Source organism: Eumetopias jubatus, unplaced genomic scaffold, assembly GCF_037043125.1.
Source record: "Eumetopias jubatus isolate StellerSeaLion01/CBP00866 unplaced genomic scaffold, mEumJub1_p1.0 scaffold_11, whole genome shotgun sequence".
NCBI classification, from domain to species: Eukaryota; Metazoa; Chordata; class Mammalia; order Carnivora; family Otariidae; genus Eumetopias; species Eumetopias jubatus.
The window spans coordinates 16,350,750-16,364,908 of record NW_028274817.1 but is presented as its reverse complement, the minus strand read 5'-3'; the positions used below and the strand labels follow the sequence as shown (position 1 = coordinate 16,364,908).

General features: G+C 45.5%; 1 protein-coding gene across 4 annotated transcripts in view; it reads right to left on the bottom strand.

The window, feature by feature from the left end:
• The window catches only part of GPC3 (glypican 3), a 402,420-nt gene that overhangs the window by 36,627 nt on the left and 351,634 nt on the right, over positions 1-14,159 (bottom strand). For all 4 annotated transcript variants that reach the window (XM_088028917.1, XM_088028918.1, XM_088028919.1 and 1 more), the window contains one exon: positions 12,559-12,718. In XM_088028917.1, coding sequence (XP_087885043.1) covers positions 12,559-12,718 — 160 coding nt within the window. The remainder of the gene's footprint in view (positions 1-12,558; positions 12,719-14,159) is intronic.

Here is a 14,159-nt window from a genome sequence, read left to right as displayed (position 1 = left end):
AACCAGCCTAGGAGCTTACGTGGGCAGGTACTGTGCTTGTTCATTTTTGTATGGCCAGAGCCATGCAACCAAAACTTACTAAGCACCAATTCTGAGTTAGACCCTGGGAACTGCCTGGCTTCAAACTGATGAATGCTAGAGTGGGCAGTAACACAGCACTCTGTCTAGGGCAAGGCTTCACGGAGGAGGAAGCGACATCTGAGCTGAGTTTTAAAGGTAGAGAAAGGAAAATCATTATGGGCTAATGGACCAGCATTGCAGAGTATTAATAGCCAGCATTTACTGGAACCCACTAAGGTGCAGGCCCTGGGCTGAGTGCATTATGGATAACACAAAGATGGGAATTTATAAAGACCCAGGCAGACCTTAAAGAGCAGAACAGCAAGTTCAGGAGCAGTGAGAATTTCCAGGTTGTTGGAACACAGGATGGGGCAGGGGTTAGTGGGAGCCAAGGTTGGAGAAATAAGCCAGGGCCAGATTCAGAAAGGCTGGGCTGATGGATTTGGCTTCATTACCCCTCATTCATGCCCGGCATCCAGGGACAGCCAGGAGAATGCCCGTTGGACTGCAAGCTGGCTGGTAGTCAGCGGGAAGGCCACAAGCTTTCTTTGAAGGAAGGCAGACTAATTTTCATTCCTTAAGCCAAACCTGGTTCTAAATCCCTTTGAGGTGCTAAAAGTACCGGTTTCAGCTAACGTATGATTTGTGTATTCAGGTTCAGGGTGTCCTAGAACTGAAATGCATGTGATTGCCATGGATGCCATCCAAATCATTACCACTGACCCAAACACATCCATCTTCCCCGCTCTATCATTCCATACAAAGTGGTGTATGGGGAGAAGGAAAGCTAGAACAGGAAAAAAAAAAAAAAAAAAAAACCCTAAATGGGGAGAGAGAGATTCATGGTTCCATGCTCCAAAAAGCCTGAGTCAGAAAGATATTAGTGCAGAAAGGTGCGATCTCTGGATGTTGACTAGAAATGAGGAAGATGTTATGAGCCCACAGACACCAAGTCCCCGGGTTTCTTGTCACGATGGACTTAGCCTTCCAGGGCTGTGTGTCACAGACAGGTTCAGAAACCCACAGAGGCTGAGAACGGACGCTCCTACACGCCCCTGCACACTGGTATAGAAAACCTCCGACTCCCCGATCTGACCACATTTGGGGGGAATCTCATTCCTCAGACCCCTAGCAATTGGTGCTGTATGGGAATATGAGTAATATGTTGCCTCCAGGCGCAAACAAGAAAGAAATGTTGAAAAGGAGAGTGGGGGTGTGTTCCAAATTTAGCTTTCCTTCCAACCTCTGCCCATATGGTCGGTGGTTAAAAAAGTGATTACCAAGCCAACGAAATGTAACCCGATATTAGGAGTTCCGCTCTAACTCTGTGCAACCAGGGCTAATGCCAGCACATGGTAATCATTGGTCATAATGCCGTCTGATATGGGGAGACTGGCCCCTAAAAGTGGTCCTTGCCTCAGTGCCCCACAAGCTGGCCTACAAGACTCCCATCTTGTGGGATGGGACTGATGAGATTTCCAGTGGTTAAGCAGAGGTTTCACTGAGAGCCCATCGACCTCAACAGGGAATAAGGGGTTTTGAGGAAAAAAAAAAAAGAAAAGTTTATGGCTCTGGTTAACAGTTTCCAAGTTAGGAATTTTTCCAAGTCTTAGATTCCAAAGGAATCCTAGATTTCAGAGTAACTGAAAATGAGGGGCTCTTTCATTTTCTAGCATAACTTAGGAAGAGAGAAACTTTCCCTCACTCGTGGTGGAAAAAGCTATTGATTTAAGCCTAGAACCTTTAAGGAGGAAGGAAGGAAAACAAATCTTCCAAAGTACCCCTTCAACCCATGGTACACTGGTAACTGTTTAACAAATGGTTCTCAAAAAAAAAAAAAAGCATGCATGTCAGCTTTTTTTTTTTTTTTTAAGATTTTACTTATTTGTCAGAGGGTGAGAGAGAACAAGCACAAGCAGGGGGAGTGGCAGGCAGAGGGAAAAGCAGGCTTCCCGGTGAGCAGGGAGCCCAATGCAGGACTCGATCCCAGGATCCTGGGATCACTACATGAGCCGAAGGCAGACGCTCAATCAACTGCACCACCCAGGCGTCCCTAGCTCATTTTAATTGTTGATGGAATAAAGGAGGTGGGACACACAATTTCCAAATAATAAAAATATACGATACTCTATTACAAATTCCGTAGAGCCAATGGATTCTCACAGAATCCTTTCACTGAATTTTGCCTGGCTCTTAACGTCGGTAACCAAACCAGGGTCGTGATTGACAAGCAAGTGTAGTTCCTGCAAGAACAGTGGCTGATATATTGGTTTACGTTAAGGAACAAAGAGGAAATAACAAAGATATATGTTGGAATCTCATTCCTTCATCAACAATGGCAGTTGACTTCTCTGCTAAGTCCGATAACAGTTTTCGAATACTGAGGAATGGACCTCACGTTTTATGCTCCTTGCAATGTAATGGCCACAGAGCCCACACAATTTAAAGTTTAATCCACACTGTTAACCTTTTCCCATCACTCTCTTAAGTCTAGAGTCTAGACAATCAACAAAATGATACATCAAGCCCTGATTTGTAGGTTTTGCTGCTTTCTGTGGTGTAAATATTTCCATCCCAGTCAATATCAAGCTAGTGATGGGATGATAGGGCTTATGGAGGTCTAGCAGCACACACTGCCCTCACCCCCATTTCAACCACTGCTTTGGAGTTTGTTCCGCCATGGGCTCCAGCAGGAAGGGGGAGACAAGGCAGAGACACCGACAGCAGGCTACTCCTCCCTACTCAGAGTGGGGTCTGCTGCTCTGCTATTTTTTGCCAATCTGTGAGGAGACAAGCACAGAAATTGGAAGTAAGCACTTGGCAATTTTTATAGCAATTTGACAGAGAGATTTTTTAGGTCTGTTGAGTCTCCTAGTTAAAAACTGTGGCTTATTTTTTGTAGGCCTTTTTGTGATTTCCTTTTTGTAGCAATTCATTTTTATTATATTTTATAAAACTATTGGTCCATGACAGATTAAGGAGGAACAAAGCCCCCGCCTCCCAGTCCTTCCCACAGATAACTTGAGATGCACTGGTCTATTCTGTGAGGCCAGGGTCAGAAGAGAGAGGGTGGTGCGGGAGACTGTTGTGGACCAGACAACCTTGATATTGACGATTCTGCCATTCGGGCTAACCTCGTAGCTGGAGGAGGGGCTGTAGCCCAGTTTGTTTTTTATAACATAGGGGCAGGGAGGCCACAAGCCTGCAAATGACTGGGGAGAGATGAGAACTGGAGTTCTAGAGGCTATGAGTGACAGAGACAATGTTGAAAGGAACTACTCCCTGGAAAAATCTGTCATTCCTCAGGATCCATTTGCTTAGGAAAAAAGTTACAGAAACTCATAATTGGTGACATGTGCTCAAATACAGCCAGAGAGGATAACCTCTCCATTTCTCTTTCCTCCCCAACCCCAGCCAGAAAAATTGCCTCATGGGTTTGTTCCACTATCTTGGTTCTCTTTTGCTCTCTTTGCATGGTTGAATCATCATAAAACCATAGCATCGCAGAGCTATTCAGGACCATGGAAGTCAAGAGCCCATGATGTAGGTATCTGCTCACTTTCTGACAGTCCACCCCAGCCTCACCCAGCCAATCTTTCTGATAGATGGTTATTTAATCTCTAGTCAAATATCTCCAGAGTCAGGAAGCTGATGGTTCCCTAGAGCAATCCATGCCACTGAGAAACAGCTTGAAGGGTTACAAAGTTCACCCTTTTCTCAATCAAAATAGATCTCCTGGTAAATTCCACGTATTGGCTCTAGATCTACCTTCATCCTCCACATGCAAGACCTCAAAATATTAGAAGACAACATTCACATTCCCTAATTCTTTTCTTGAATAGACTGAACATCACTACTTCTTCTCACTATCTTTCCACTAAGCCTGTTTGCAGATTCTTCACCATCCTGCTCACTCTCCTCAAGAGGTACACTAGACTACAGACATACAGCGACTCACACAGCACGTCCTGCCTGCCTCACAGGAGCTCCTACTCCCATATTGACTGGAACAGGGATCGCCGATCTCTCTGCTCACAAATTCAGCTGCTAGAAGTCAAAGGCTACTTTGAGGAAGCTAATTAAAGAAGCAGTGAGGTTAAAACCTGCCAAATATAAGGCAAAAGGAAGCAAATGCTGAGAAGTAAACACAGCATGTGGATAAATGAAATATTTTTTGAACACTTACTAAGTGGCGATTACAAGGCAAGGTGCGGGGGGGTGGGTGCCAGAGGTTGGTGACCGGGAGCTGGTAAGTGTATATATATGATGAAAAAGACTTGCTTGCTACCCTCTGAGGAGCTCAGCGTTAGTCAAGGACACTACTTTGCTCTGAACCCCATCCTGAAGTTGCTAATGAGATTGCTCCCTGCTCTGGCATAGACTCTTCTCTGGCACCAGAATTTACAGAATAGCCTCTACCGATTTTTATTTATTTGGTAATTATATTACTGCTCAAGTTCATCAACGAGCTACCAATTATGAGATTCTGTCTGCACTGGTCTCCCATTCTCACCTTAAAGTCTTATTTACCCTCACCCATAACCATTAGGATTGTTAAAAAAAAAAAAAAAGATCAAAAGGCAGTTTTTAAAATTCAGTAAGTATATTTAGAAATGTTAAGAACTGTAAGTGCCGTGGATCATTTTACCAGATCATTAAGCATCTCTTAGCCAGGTGTGTATGCAGACAGGCACTATAACAAGTTTTCCTTTCAAAACAACTAACCAAACAGGAAAAAAAAAAACACAAAAAAACAAAAAACAACTAACCAAACAAAAACTTGCCAGTAACTTCATTTCTACCAAAGCAAATTGGATCCCTCCTTGCACCTGCCCCAGGCAAATAAGTTGGGGGGAAGATAACTGGCTACATCTTCTTGCCATATTAACCAAAGTTAAAGGACAGCATGGTGCAAATCGGAAAGAGAGCCTTGAGGACGCGTGCATGTGAGCGTGCGTGTGCGGACATACGTGCCTGTGTGTGGCGTTTCAGGGGTTTTGTGGAAGGTCGGCCACCGCAAAGCCTCTGGTGCCTCCTAGTCCCTCCTCCCGTCAGAGCAGGACCTCAGCCTGGCCTCAGATCTGATGTCCATGTGCGGCCCCCGGGACTGGTGGGCCCTGACCCCTAACTTGCTGTCTTACTCCGCAGACTCATGACTCCTTGCTACACCGGGCTCTTCTGATTTGGTTCACGCAAGAGACCGTCATTCAGGGCCACTGCACAGGTTTAATTAGATATCACATCTTTCTCTCTTTCTGAGATGGTATTTCTTCTTGCAGTGGAGCACGTCCCAGTTGATGGCATACACCCCTGCTTTCCCAGATCCCCTGTGGATGTTCTCCTCCAGGGATGGCTTCAGCTCAGCTAGAGGCTTTGGGCTTGCCCCTTTCCTGCTGGTTCCTCCTCCAGTGTTCTACCAGTCATGTTGACTCTCTCGCTCCCGTTCCCTTCTATCATACTAGACGACCACAATTTAGTCGAGGCGGTCACTAAATTGGCCAACATGGCTTCATCCAGAGAAAATCAGTTGCACCATTTAGGCAGATTCATATATGCAACAGTTTCCTTTTAGTTTGAAACTGATCATAAAGTGTAATACAATGGCCACAAATTGTTCACACCCCCCTAGTGCTCCCCCAATTCTTAGAGTTCCATGTAAGACCCACCAGCAAGCCTAACTATCATAGCATTACCCTTGATAAAAGCCTCCTAGCCTAATGGCTCAGGCAGGAAAGTCTCCCAGGGCAGTAGGCCTAGAAAAGTGAACCCCTGAACATCTCCTCGCGAATAATAAGAAACACACTCCTTAAAGCATCTCATGTTATGGTAACTTTATGGAAAGTTCTTACCTTCCCTTACTCTCAACTGTCACCAGCTTACCTGTACTCATTCCTTAGGTGACACTAAAGCGTGGAGAAGGGCCTTTTCTGGGTACACGTACTGAACAGGCAGGTAATATCACTCACTGTTAAAGCTCACATCAAAATCCGTCTCTGGGAGCCATGGAAACTGCCCAAAGCTCTGGAGAGAGATGAGATTGGCTGTCTTGTCAGTCTATGAGCAAAAACCACCTGGTCTGTATCCGCATGAAGTGCTATTATAGTAAGCTTTGCTTCCTTCGGCTTTCCCTATGGCGTTTGTTCTCGAAAAGATCAAGGCATGAAAGTAGATTGCTCAGAGCTAAGAACAAGTTAGAATGGAAAAAAAAAAAAAATTACAGGCCCTTTCTTGACCTTCCGCAACTCATCGACCCTTGCCCTCACTGTCCCTCTAACACCAAAGAAAACAAAACATAAGTAGTTGTGATTCCTTCAAGATGTAGGTGACTACCACTGTTGTGACTGTGGTTATTTGCACATCTCAGCAGACATATTTGTCATTGTTGAAATACCTTCTCACTGAGCTAGAAACAAGTTAATGAGTAACTGAAAACGCCATCTTGGGGATGGAGAAGGAGGAGCATATTATAATGAAAATTGCTGGCCAGAACATTGGGGACTTAATTTTTCTAATTTTAGCTACAGGCTTTTGGCAACTAAAACTTATAACCCAATGGTACTAAACAATATTAACAATATTACCCCAAATGAGAAACTGCTTTACAGTTTATAAAGTACTTTTATGTCCTTTGTCACCTGTGTTTCCTTCAACAACTTTTGAAGTGGGCAAGTCAGGAAATATTTTTTTAAAGATGTATTTATTTATTTGAGAGAGAGCATGAGAGAGCACAGAGTAGCGGGGGAGGGGCAGAGGGAGAGGGAGAGAGAGAATCTTAAGCAGACTCCCTGCCGAGTGCAGAGCCCAATGCAGGGCTCGATCCCAGGACCCCGAGATCATGACCTGAGCCGAAACCAAGAGTCGGATGCTCAACCGACTGACCCCCCTGGGTGCCCCTGCAGGTCAGGAAATATTTCAACATTATTCTTATAGAGGAGGAAACCGAGTCTCAGGGGAGCTGAGTGACTTTGTCCAAGGTCACAAGACTGGCAAGGGGCAGAAGCTGAACGGAAACTGTTTGACTCTGTAGATGAAATGCCCTTCCCTCCCTGAATGTCCCAAGCGTCAGCAGCCTGAAGGAAGAAGGGTATCGCGTTCATCCATCAGATGGGATCCACCTCACAGTGAGTGACATGAGGTCCCCTTACACTGGGGTCACATGATTGAGGGACTGATATCCCAAGAAAGAAGGTGGGAGGGAGTCACTACAAGATGCTGTCTGAGAATTCTGTGAGCGGGTTACTTAGTGAGAAGCAAAGTATGCAGAGGAAGTAGGACTATCAAACTATAGAATACACTTTGGGAAAACTGCCATAATTTATTCCTGGACTTATGACCAATAAGGTGGTATAAATAGATATATTACTGTTTCCACATGTATTTTGATCTCTGAACAGGACTCAACAACTTTCCCATAAAAAAGCCCCCAGGACATTTCATTCCTCTACAAATTTTCTACTTATTCTTTGGCAGGCTACGTGATTTGGTCGAAAACGTTATAATCTTGCAGATGTCACCCCTGAGAAAAGGCCCATGATACAGTTCCTCCATTGGTTTTATCCTTCTCACCAAACCAAGCCATTAATGAATTTATTCATACAAGGTGACTGCCAGCCTGCACTCTGAAGGTCTGACTTGACAACTCAGAAAAGGTAAGCTATCGAAGTGTCCTTCACCTCCTCTATGTGCACAGGCTTGCTACAAGTCAGAATATAAGGTTGCACTTGATGCACTAAAAAAAATGAATGAAAATCACCGGCCTAAAAGACATATTTCCTATTTCCTAAATGCTGGTCTTGTTTTGTGTTTAGTTGTTCTTTTGCCTCCAGATTGTAAAGTAACAGCAAGGAGGAAATCTTGAGTGTAGAGACTCATGGGGCTCACAGCTGTGAGTCTTAATGGCTTCGCTCCAGCACCGCTGAGAGGAGGTGACTGGTGGGGTGGAGTGGACAGCTGCTTCCCCTCGCAACGCCTGGACGCGACAGCGCCGAATGGTAAAAGGGACCTGCCTGGGCCTGGACTTCACCTTCACCCTGACCTCGAGCCCGGGAACAAGTGGCAGGTTTTCTCTTTTCAGCCCCCACACTGACATGGCAAAACTGAAAGTTTCTTGAGGGCGAACACTTCCACAAGAAACATCTGTTTAAATGGGTAAGGAACATCCATTGGGTTTTAGCATTGGTTCAAGTTGTAAGCCCAAGACGTGTTTCGTGAAGCCTCCTCCTCCACTCACCACCAACCGGCTAGAGCTACCCTAGTCCTACGTTGCAGCTGGGCATGTGTTTATCTTCTCCGGCGTGTTTCCACTTCTCTCCTCCCAAGAACGAGGCTTCCACGGCATCCGTGATCACTTCCCCCTGTCTTTGACCCAGCTTGAGTCAAGATTATCTTCTTTTTCTGACTTGCAGTGATAAAGACATCAGGCTCACCAGAATGTTCTGGCTGTACCCATGGAACAATGCAAGCTGGAGCAAGAACAAGCCCAGGGAGGAAGGGGGTGAGGGAGTGGTAATAGATCCCTGAAATGGGTGTTTCTTGCTGGGTTGCTTTGTAAGAGTGTTTCAGTTGTTTCCAAGAGCAGGTGTGTGTGTGTGTGTGTGTGTGTGTGTGTGTGTGTGTGTGTGTGTGTGTGTGTGTGTGTGTGTGAGCGCGTGCACCTACATGAGTACATGCACATGTGCGTGTGGTTTTCTGTGTGGGCGAGAGTGGGGACTTGGCGGAGAGGGGGCAGATGCTTAAGATGCTTAGTCATCATGTCTTGGCTAGGGACACCTGGCCAGAGCTTGCAAAGCTTCTCAGGAATCAGCCCCAGCCAAAGTGCTGGGAGTAGCCAGCTTCCCAAGCAGCTTACAATAAGGGCTTTGACAAGGCCAGCAACTAGGAACAATTGTGGCTGATGGCAGCCCGGCAACAAGACAGTTTACTGCACCAGCTCCACCGCGGCCGGTCTGTCTTTGGAAGGGAGTCTGAACATGGGGTTCAGTGCAAAAGCATTTCCTAACTCATGGGCTCAATTCTATCTTCGCAGAAAATACGTGCTGAGCTAGGGATGCTGAGAAAGCCAGAGAGTTTCCAGAGATTTGGGGATTCATAGTAACAGTCTCCTGGTTGTTATAAATATCTGTAGAGTTCAACAGGTTGCAAAGCACTTTCAGGCTCAGCATCACCTTTGATTTCCACAACTCACTGAGGTTGGCAAGGATGCGTGTCCCTACTTTACAACTGGACAAACTGAGGCTCAGAGCACTACATAACCTGCTCAAGGTCCCACCGGGAGGAAACGTGCTACAGCTGGAACCCAAGTGTCCTAATCTACCATGTGGGTGACTGGGTCTCAGGCCTCTTCTCTACCTCCTGGAACACTTAGCTCCCTGTGGGCCAGCTTAGTGGCTTCTTAGATGCTTCAGGCATGAAACCTAAATGCTGCAAGTGCTCAATCAGAGGGTGATAAGGGCTGCCAACAAATCACCAGGGGCTCTTGTTAACAGTGACCTGTGATTGGGTGGGTCTCAAGGTGGGCCCTGAGCGCCTGCGTTTCTAACAGACTCCCAGATGATACAGATGTTGCTGGGCCACCGAGTAGTGGGGATATTGCTGAATGTTGGTTACCTGGTTTTAATTGCCTTTTGTGGGTCTTAAGTGACCAAACTAATAAAACAAGCTAATGCCTAAGCTACATCTGCAGGCTCTCTGAGCTCCCAGAGGTCAGCAGAGGCAGCAAAGGACCCGTCGTTTTAAGAGTAGATAGCATTTTTTGAGTGCTTACTAGGTGCCAGGAACCGTGCCAAATGCTTTGCTTGGATGATTTGATGATAATGATGATGATGATGATGATGATGCTATTGAATTGCTACAATCTAACATAGCCAAGAAAAATGAAGAAAGCAGGGAACCCTTGAGGTCAGAAGAAAACTCTAAAAAAGATGTCCCCCAGACTCCAATAAGCACCCTGCCAGGGACTCAAGCCAAATCGAGGAACATGATCATGGATTGGCTGTCCCAGCATGGCCTGCGAGCATGGGGCATTCTCTTTGTTTCGCGAATGGAGAAGCAGACTTTCAAGAAGAGGAAGGGGGCTTGCCTTAGGACACATGGGAGCTGGAAGCAAAGTCAGGAAGAGAGGTGTCCTGCATTTCATCCAATGCAGCAAAACAAGGGAAGAAGTGAGCCAGGGCAGTAAGCCAGGGGGACCGCTTGCTAGTTACGGTGTAAAAGGGTAAAAGGTCTGTTCCGGGACAAGAGGGAGATAAAAGAGGGTCTTAACCCTCCTCTGAGCCTTGTTATTTTTTTTTTTTTTTTATTCCCAAGTTGTGTTTTGGAGGAAAACTTTGGAAGTTCTGAGTGAGATGGCAGTAAACGCACACAGTGTTCCAAGTCTGGTTGACTAAGTGGATGTTGATGAATCACCAGGACCAGATGGCATCTGCCCAGATTTGGGGTAAAATTGTGTAAGAGCTGACCAAAGTGTAGAGCTTGTCGTTCCAAATAGCTATTGTGCCATGAGCCTGGCAGATTGCCAGTAAGTCTCCTCTCCCTGAGAAGCATTTCAAAGGGGACCTAGGGAGCGCCAGGCTGGTAGGATCGCTGAACATGTTACGCAAGTGTAACCTATTCGGAGTAAGGCATCATTTTTCCTGTAAATTAAATTAACCACCATTTGTGTAGTGTTTTACAGTTTACAAAGCACTTAGGGTTAATCATGCCTAACTAATTGACTAGAATTCTTTGAGAGGATAAATGTGCAATGTGGACAAAGGGAAACCAGTGGATGTAATCTATTTAGATTTTGAAAAGGCCCTTGACAAGGTCCCCTACCAAACACTGTTTAAAAAAGTTAAGTCGCCATGGAATTGTGGAGTAGCGGTTTGAAATGGATAGGGAGGTGGCTTATAGGCAGGAAAGCGAGAGGAGGGGTAAGCAAGGACGTTTTTGGAGAAGGATAAAAAGTGGTGTGTCCCAAGGACCGATGCTGGAGCCAGTTAATATTTTGGGGAATCATCTGGGCAGCCTTTAGATGAGTGAAAGCTGTTCTGGGTGGCAAAATGCAAAGCAGATTTCAGTCTTTTTACAATTGTCCAGATGAGCAGAGAAAGAAGAAATCAGAGTAGAGTTATTCAAAGAGAGGCCTCTGAAACCTCACTGCCTGGCTCTGAATCCTGACTCTGCCCTCAGTGACCACACAACCTTAAGCAAATTACTCTACCTCTTCCAGCATCGGTTTTCTCATCCGTAAAGTGGGAATAATAACCACCCGTTGCTCATAGTGGAAACAATACAAGACAATGTGGGCAAAGCTCTGGCGCAGCGCTTGGAGCCTGGTTAATGTCCAGAGAACATTGGCTTCTATTATTTTTACTTATTATACGATGCCAGCCTCTGAGTGATCATGTTATGCCCTAGGAATGGAACTTGGGAGCCACTGCAGACAATTTCTTGAAAGCATTGGCAGAGTTTGTTTCAGCAATTCAGAGAAGATGGGGGATGCGTGTGGACTGAGATGGCTGTGAAAGATTTCATTCCAGGAAACCAACAATTATGGAGCACCTAGTATGTGCTAGGTACCAGGCTAGATGCTTTACAAACTTTCCCTCTTGATGTAATCCTCCAATAGTCCTATGAAGTTAGGGTATTGATCCCCATTTAACGGACGAGGGAGTGAAGACTTAGGAGGAAGGGAGCCAGAATGCAAATACATATTTGCTCTACCCCCAAAGCTAGTTTTTTGTCACTGTATCATACTTAAAATGCATATTTTAAATTTTAATTCTAGTATAGTTAACATACAGTGGAGGGATGGGTATAATTTAAGAAGGGACAAAAGAGGGGTATCTATACGGAAATAAATATGGGCAATGGTGTGAAGAGAGAAACAAGAGCAGTATGTTTATGCTTCCTTCCAAAGTTACCCCATTACTGGTGTTCACTACACTCCCAAGATTGCGTTGCTTTTTATAACTGAGAAGAACCAAGGAATGTCCAACGGGAAACAGAGCCACCTGATTTGGTCAGTTCATTTTAAAGATATTTTTTTAAGATTTTATTTATTTATTTTATTTGAGAGAGAGAGAGAGAATGAGAGAGAGAGAAAGCACATGAGATGGGGGGAGGGTCAGAGGGAGAAGCAGACTCCCCGCCGAGCAGGGAGCCTGATGCGGGACGCGATCCAGGGACTCCAGGATCATGACCTGAGCCGAAGGCAGCCGCCTAACCAACTGAGTCACCCAGGCGCCCTTGGTCAGTTCATTTTAGACAATAAAAAACAAAAACAAAAACAAAAACAGGAAGTTACCCTTTTCATCTACCCAGGTCCAGTGATGGGGGGGAGGGGGGGAAAGGCTACCTGAAAACTTTGTTTTTTCTAGAGTGTAGTATTTCCTTGCAGAGTTGATGGCACCGTAGGGTGCGGGGACTTTCAGAAAGTTAGAGAGAGCGGAGGCAACTGGTGTTGAATCTGTGAGCATGGCTATTTAGGCTTGGGTGCCGGCCGGCTTGCACACGCACCTGCAAGGAAGCGGAGCTGGTTCCTCACTTTCATCGCGCCATCCCCTGAGCCCCCGATGCACTCGTCTTCATCATCGCCACAGTCGCCACTTTCAAGCCCTTCCTCGTCAAGGTTTTTATCCAGAACTCTACCTTTGGGCACAGACATGGTTCTCAGGAGCTGAAAGAAATGACCAGAAATGTAGCAGCAATTTAGATTTCTCAGGGAGGTCTAAAACAGCATCTTGCGAACAGGAGGCGTTAAAAAATGTTGAATGAATTACACAGAAGTTTTTAAAAAGCCATTTTCAAAAGTAGGTAAGGTAAACTCCTTATCTTCTTTTTCTTTTTTAAGACTTATTTATTTGAGAGAGAAAGAGAGAGCAAGAGCACGGGGGAGGGGCAGAAGGAGACAGAGAAGGAGAAAGAGTCCCAAGCAGACTCTGTGCTGAGCCTGGAGCCCGAGGTGGGCCTCGATCCCATGACTCTGAGATCACCACGACCTGAGCTGAAACCAACCGAGCCCACCAGGCGTCCCAACTGCTTATATTCTTTGGAGTTTTATACTTCTGGAATGTTCCATAGCATTTGACATGATTCTCTACTCCTCCATGCTACTTCCACCACCCAGTAGCCAGTGTATACTGCATCAGACTTTCCATATCATGGTATTTAAGTCCCCGAAAGCCTCCATGGTAGGAGACCTCACTGATGAGAAACTTAAGATGTGACAGACTAAGGATATTTATAGGCTGAGAGGACCCCAAGATCAAGAAAGATCCCTATGGAAGCCTCCTACAATGATATTTCCATTAAATTCAAACAACAAATGCTTCACACCAGATGAAGAGCCTAGCAATGGCATTTTACACACATTTTAAATACATACTTACAATTAACTGCCAATGTGCCATGCCTTGATCACTAGAAAAACTAAAAATCTCTCCCTCCTTCACAATTTCCATAAGGTGGTTTGAAATTCACATTGCTTTGTTGTAGATAATATGCCTACTAGGAGGCATGTCTGTTTTGCTCTTCAGTGTCTGGCTTTTCAGTTACGTGGTCAATGCCTTTTTTTTTTTTTTAATTTTATTTATTTACTTGACAGAGAGAGACAGCGAGAGAGGGAACACAAGCAGGGGGAGCTGGAGAGGGAGAAGCAGGCTTCCTGCCGAGCACGGAGTCCAATGTGGGACTCGATCCCAGGACCCTGAGATCATGACCTGAGCCGAAGGCAGATGCTTAACGATGGAGCCACCCAGGCGCCCGAACACCCACCTCCCCCAAATCTCTCCACTGACCCAGGAGCCCATCTCACAGCACGAACGGTCTCTGAGGGCAGTTCTTAGACCCCATGCACTTTTCCTTGCCATCTCTCACCACGGCTGTATTCCAGTGTCCTCTATTCCTGCCCCACCACCCATTTTCCAGCCCTAAAAGTTGGACCCACCTCGTACTTCTAAATAATGGCCAACAAAAGATGCTGGATCTACCAAAAGCGAGATTTTTGTGATTGCACAAGAGGTATCCAGAAAAAAAAAATGCATATACGGACACATCTTGGCTTCTGTGGTTTCTCTTATCTGTGTTCATTGTCACTGCAAAGTATACTTTCATGTTCT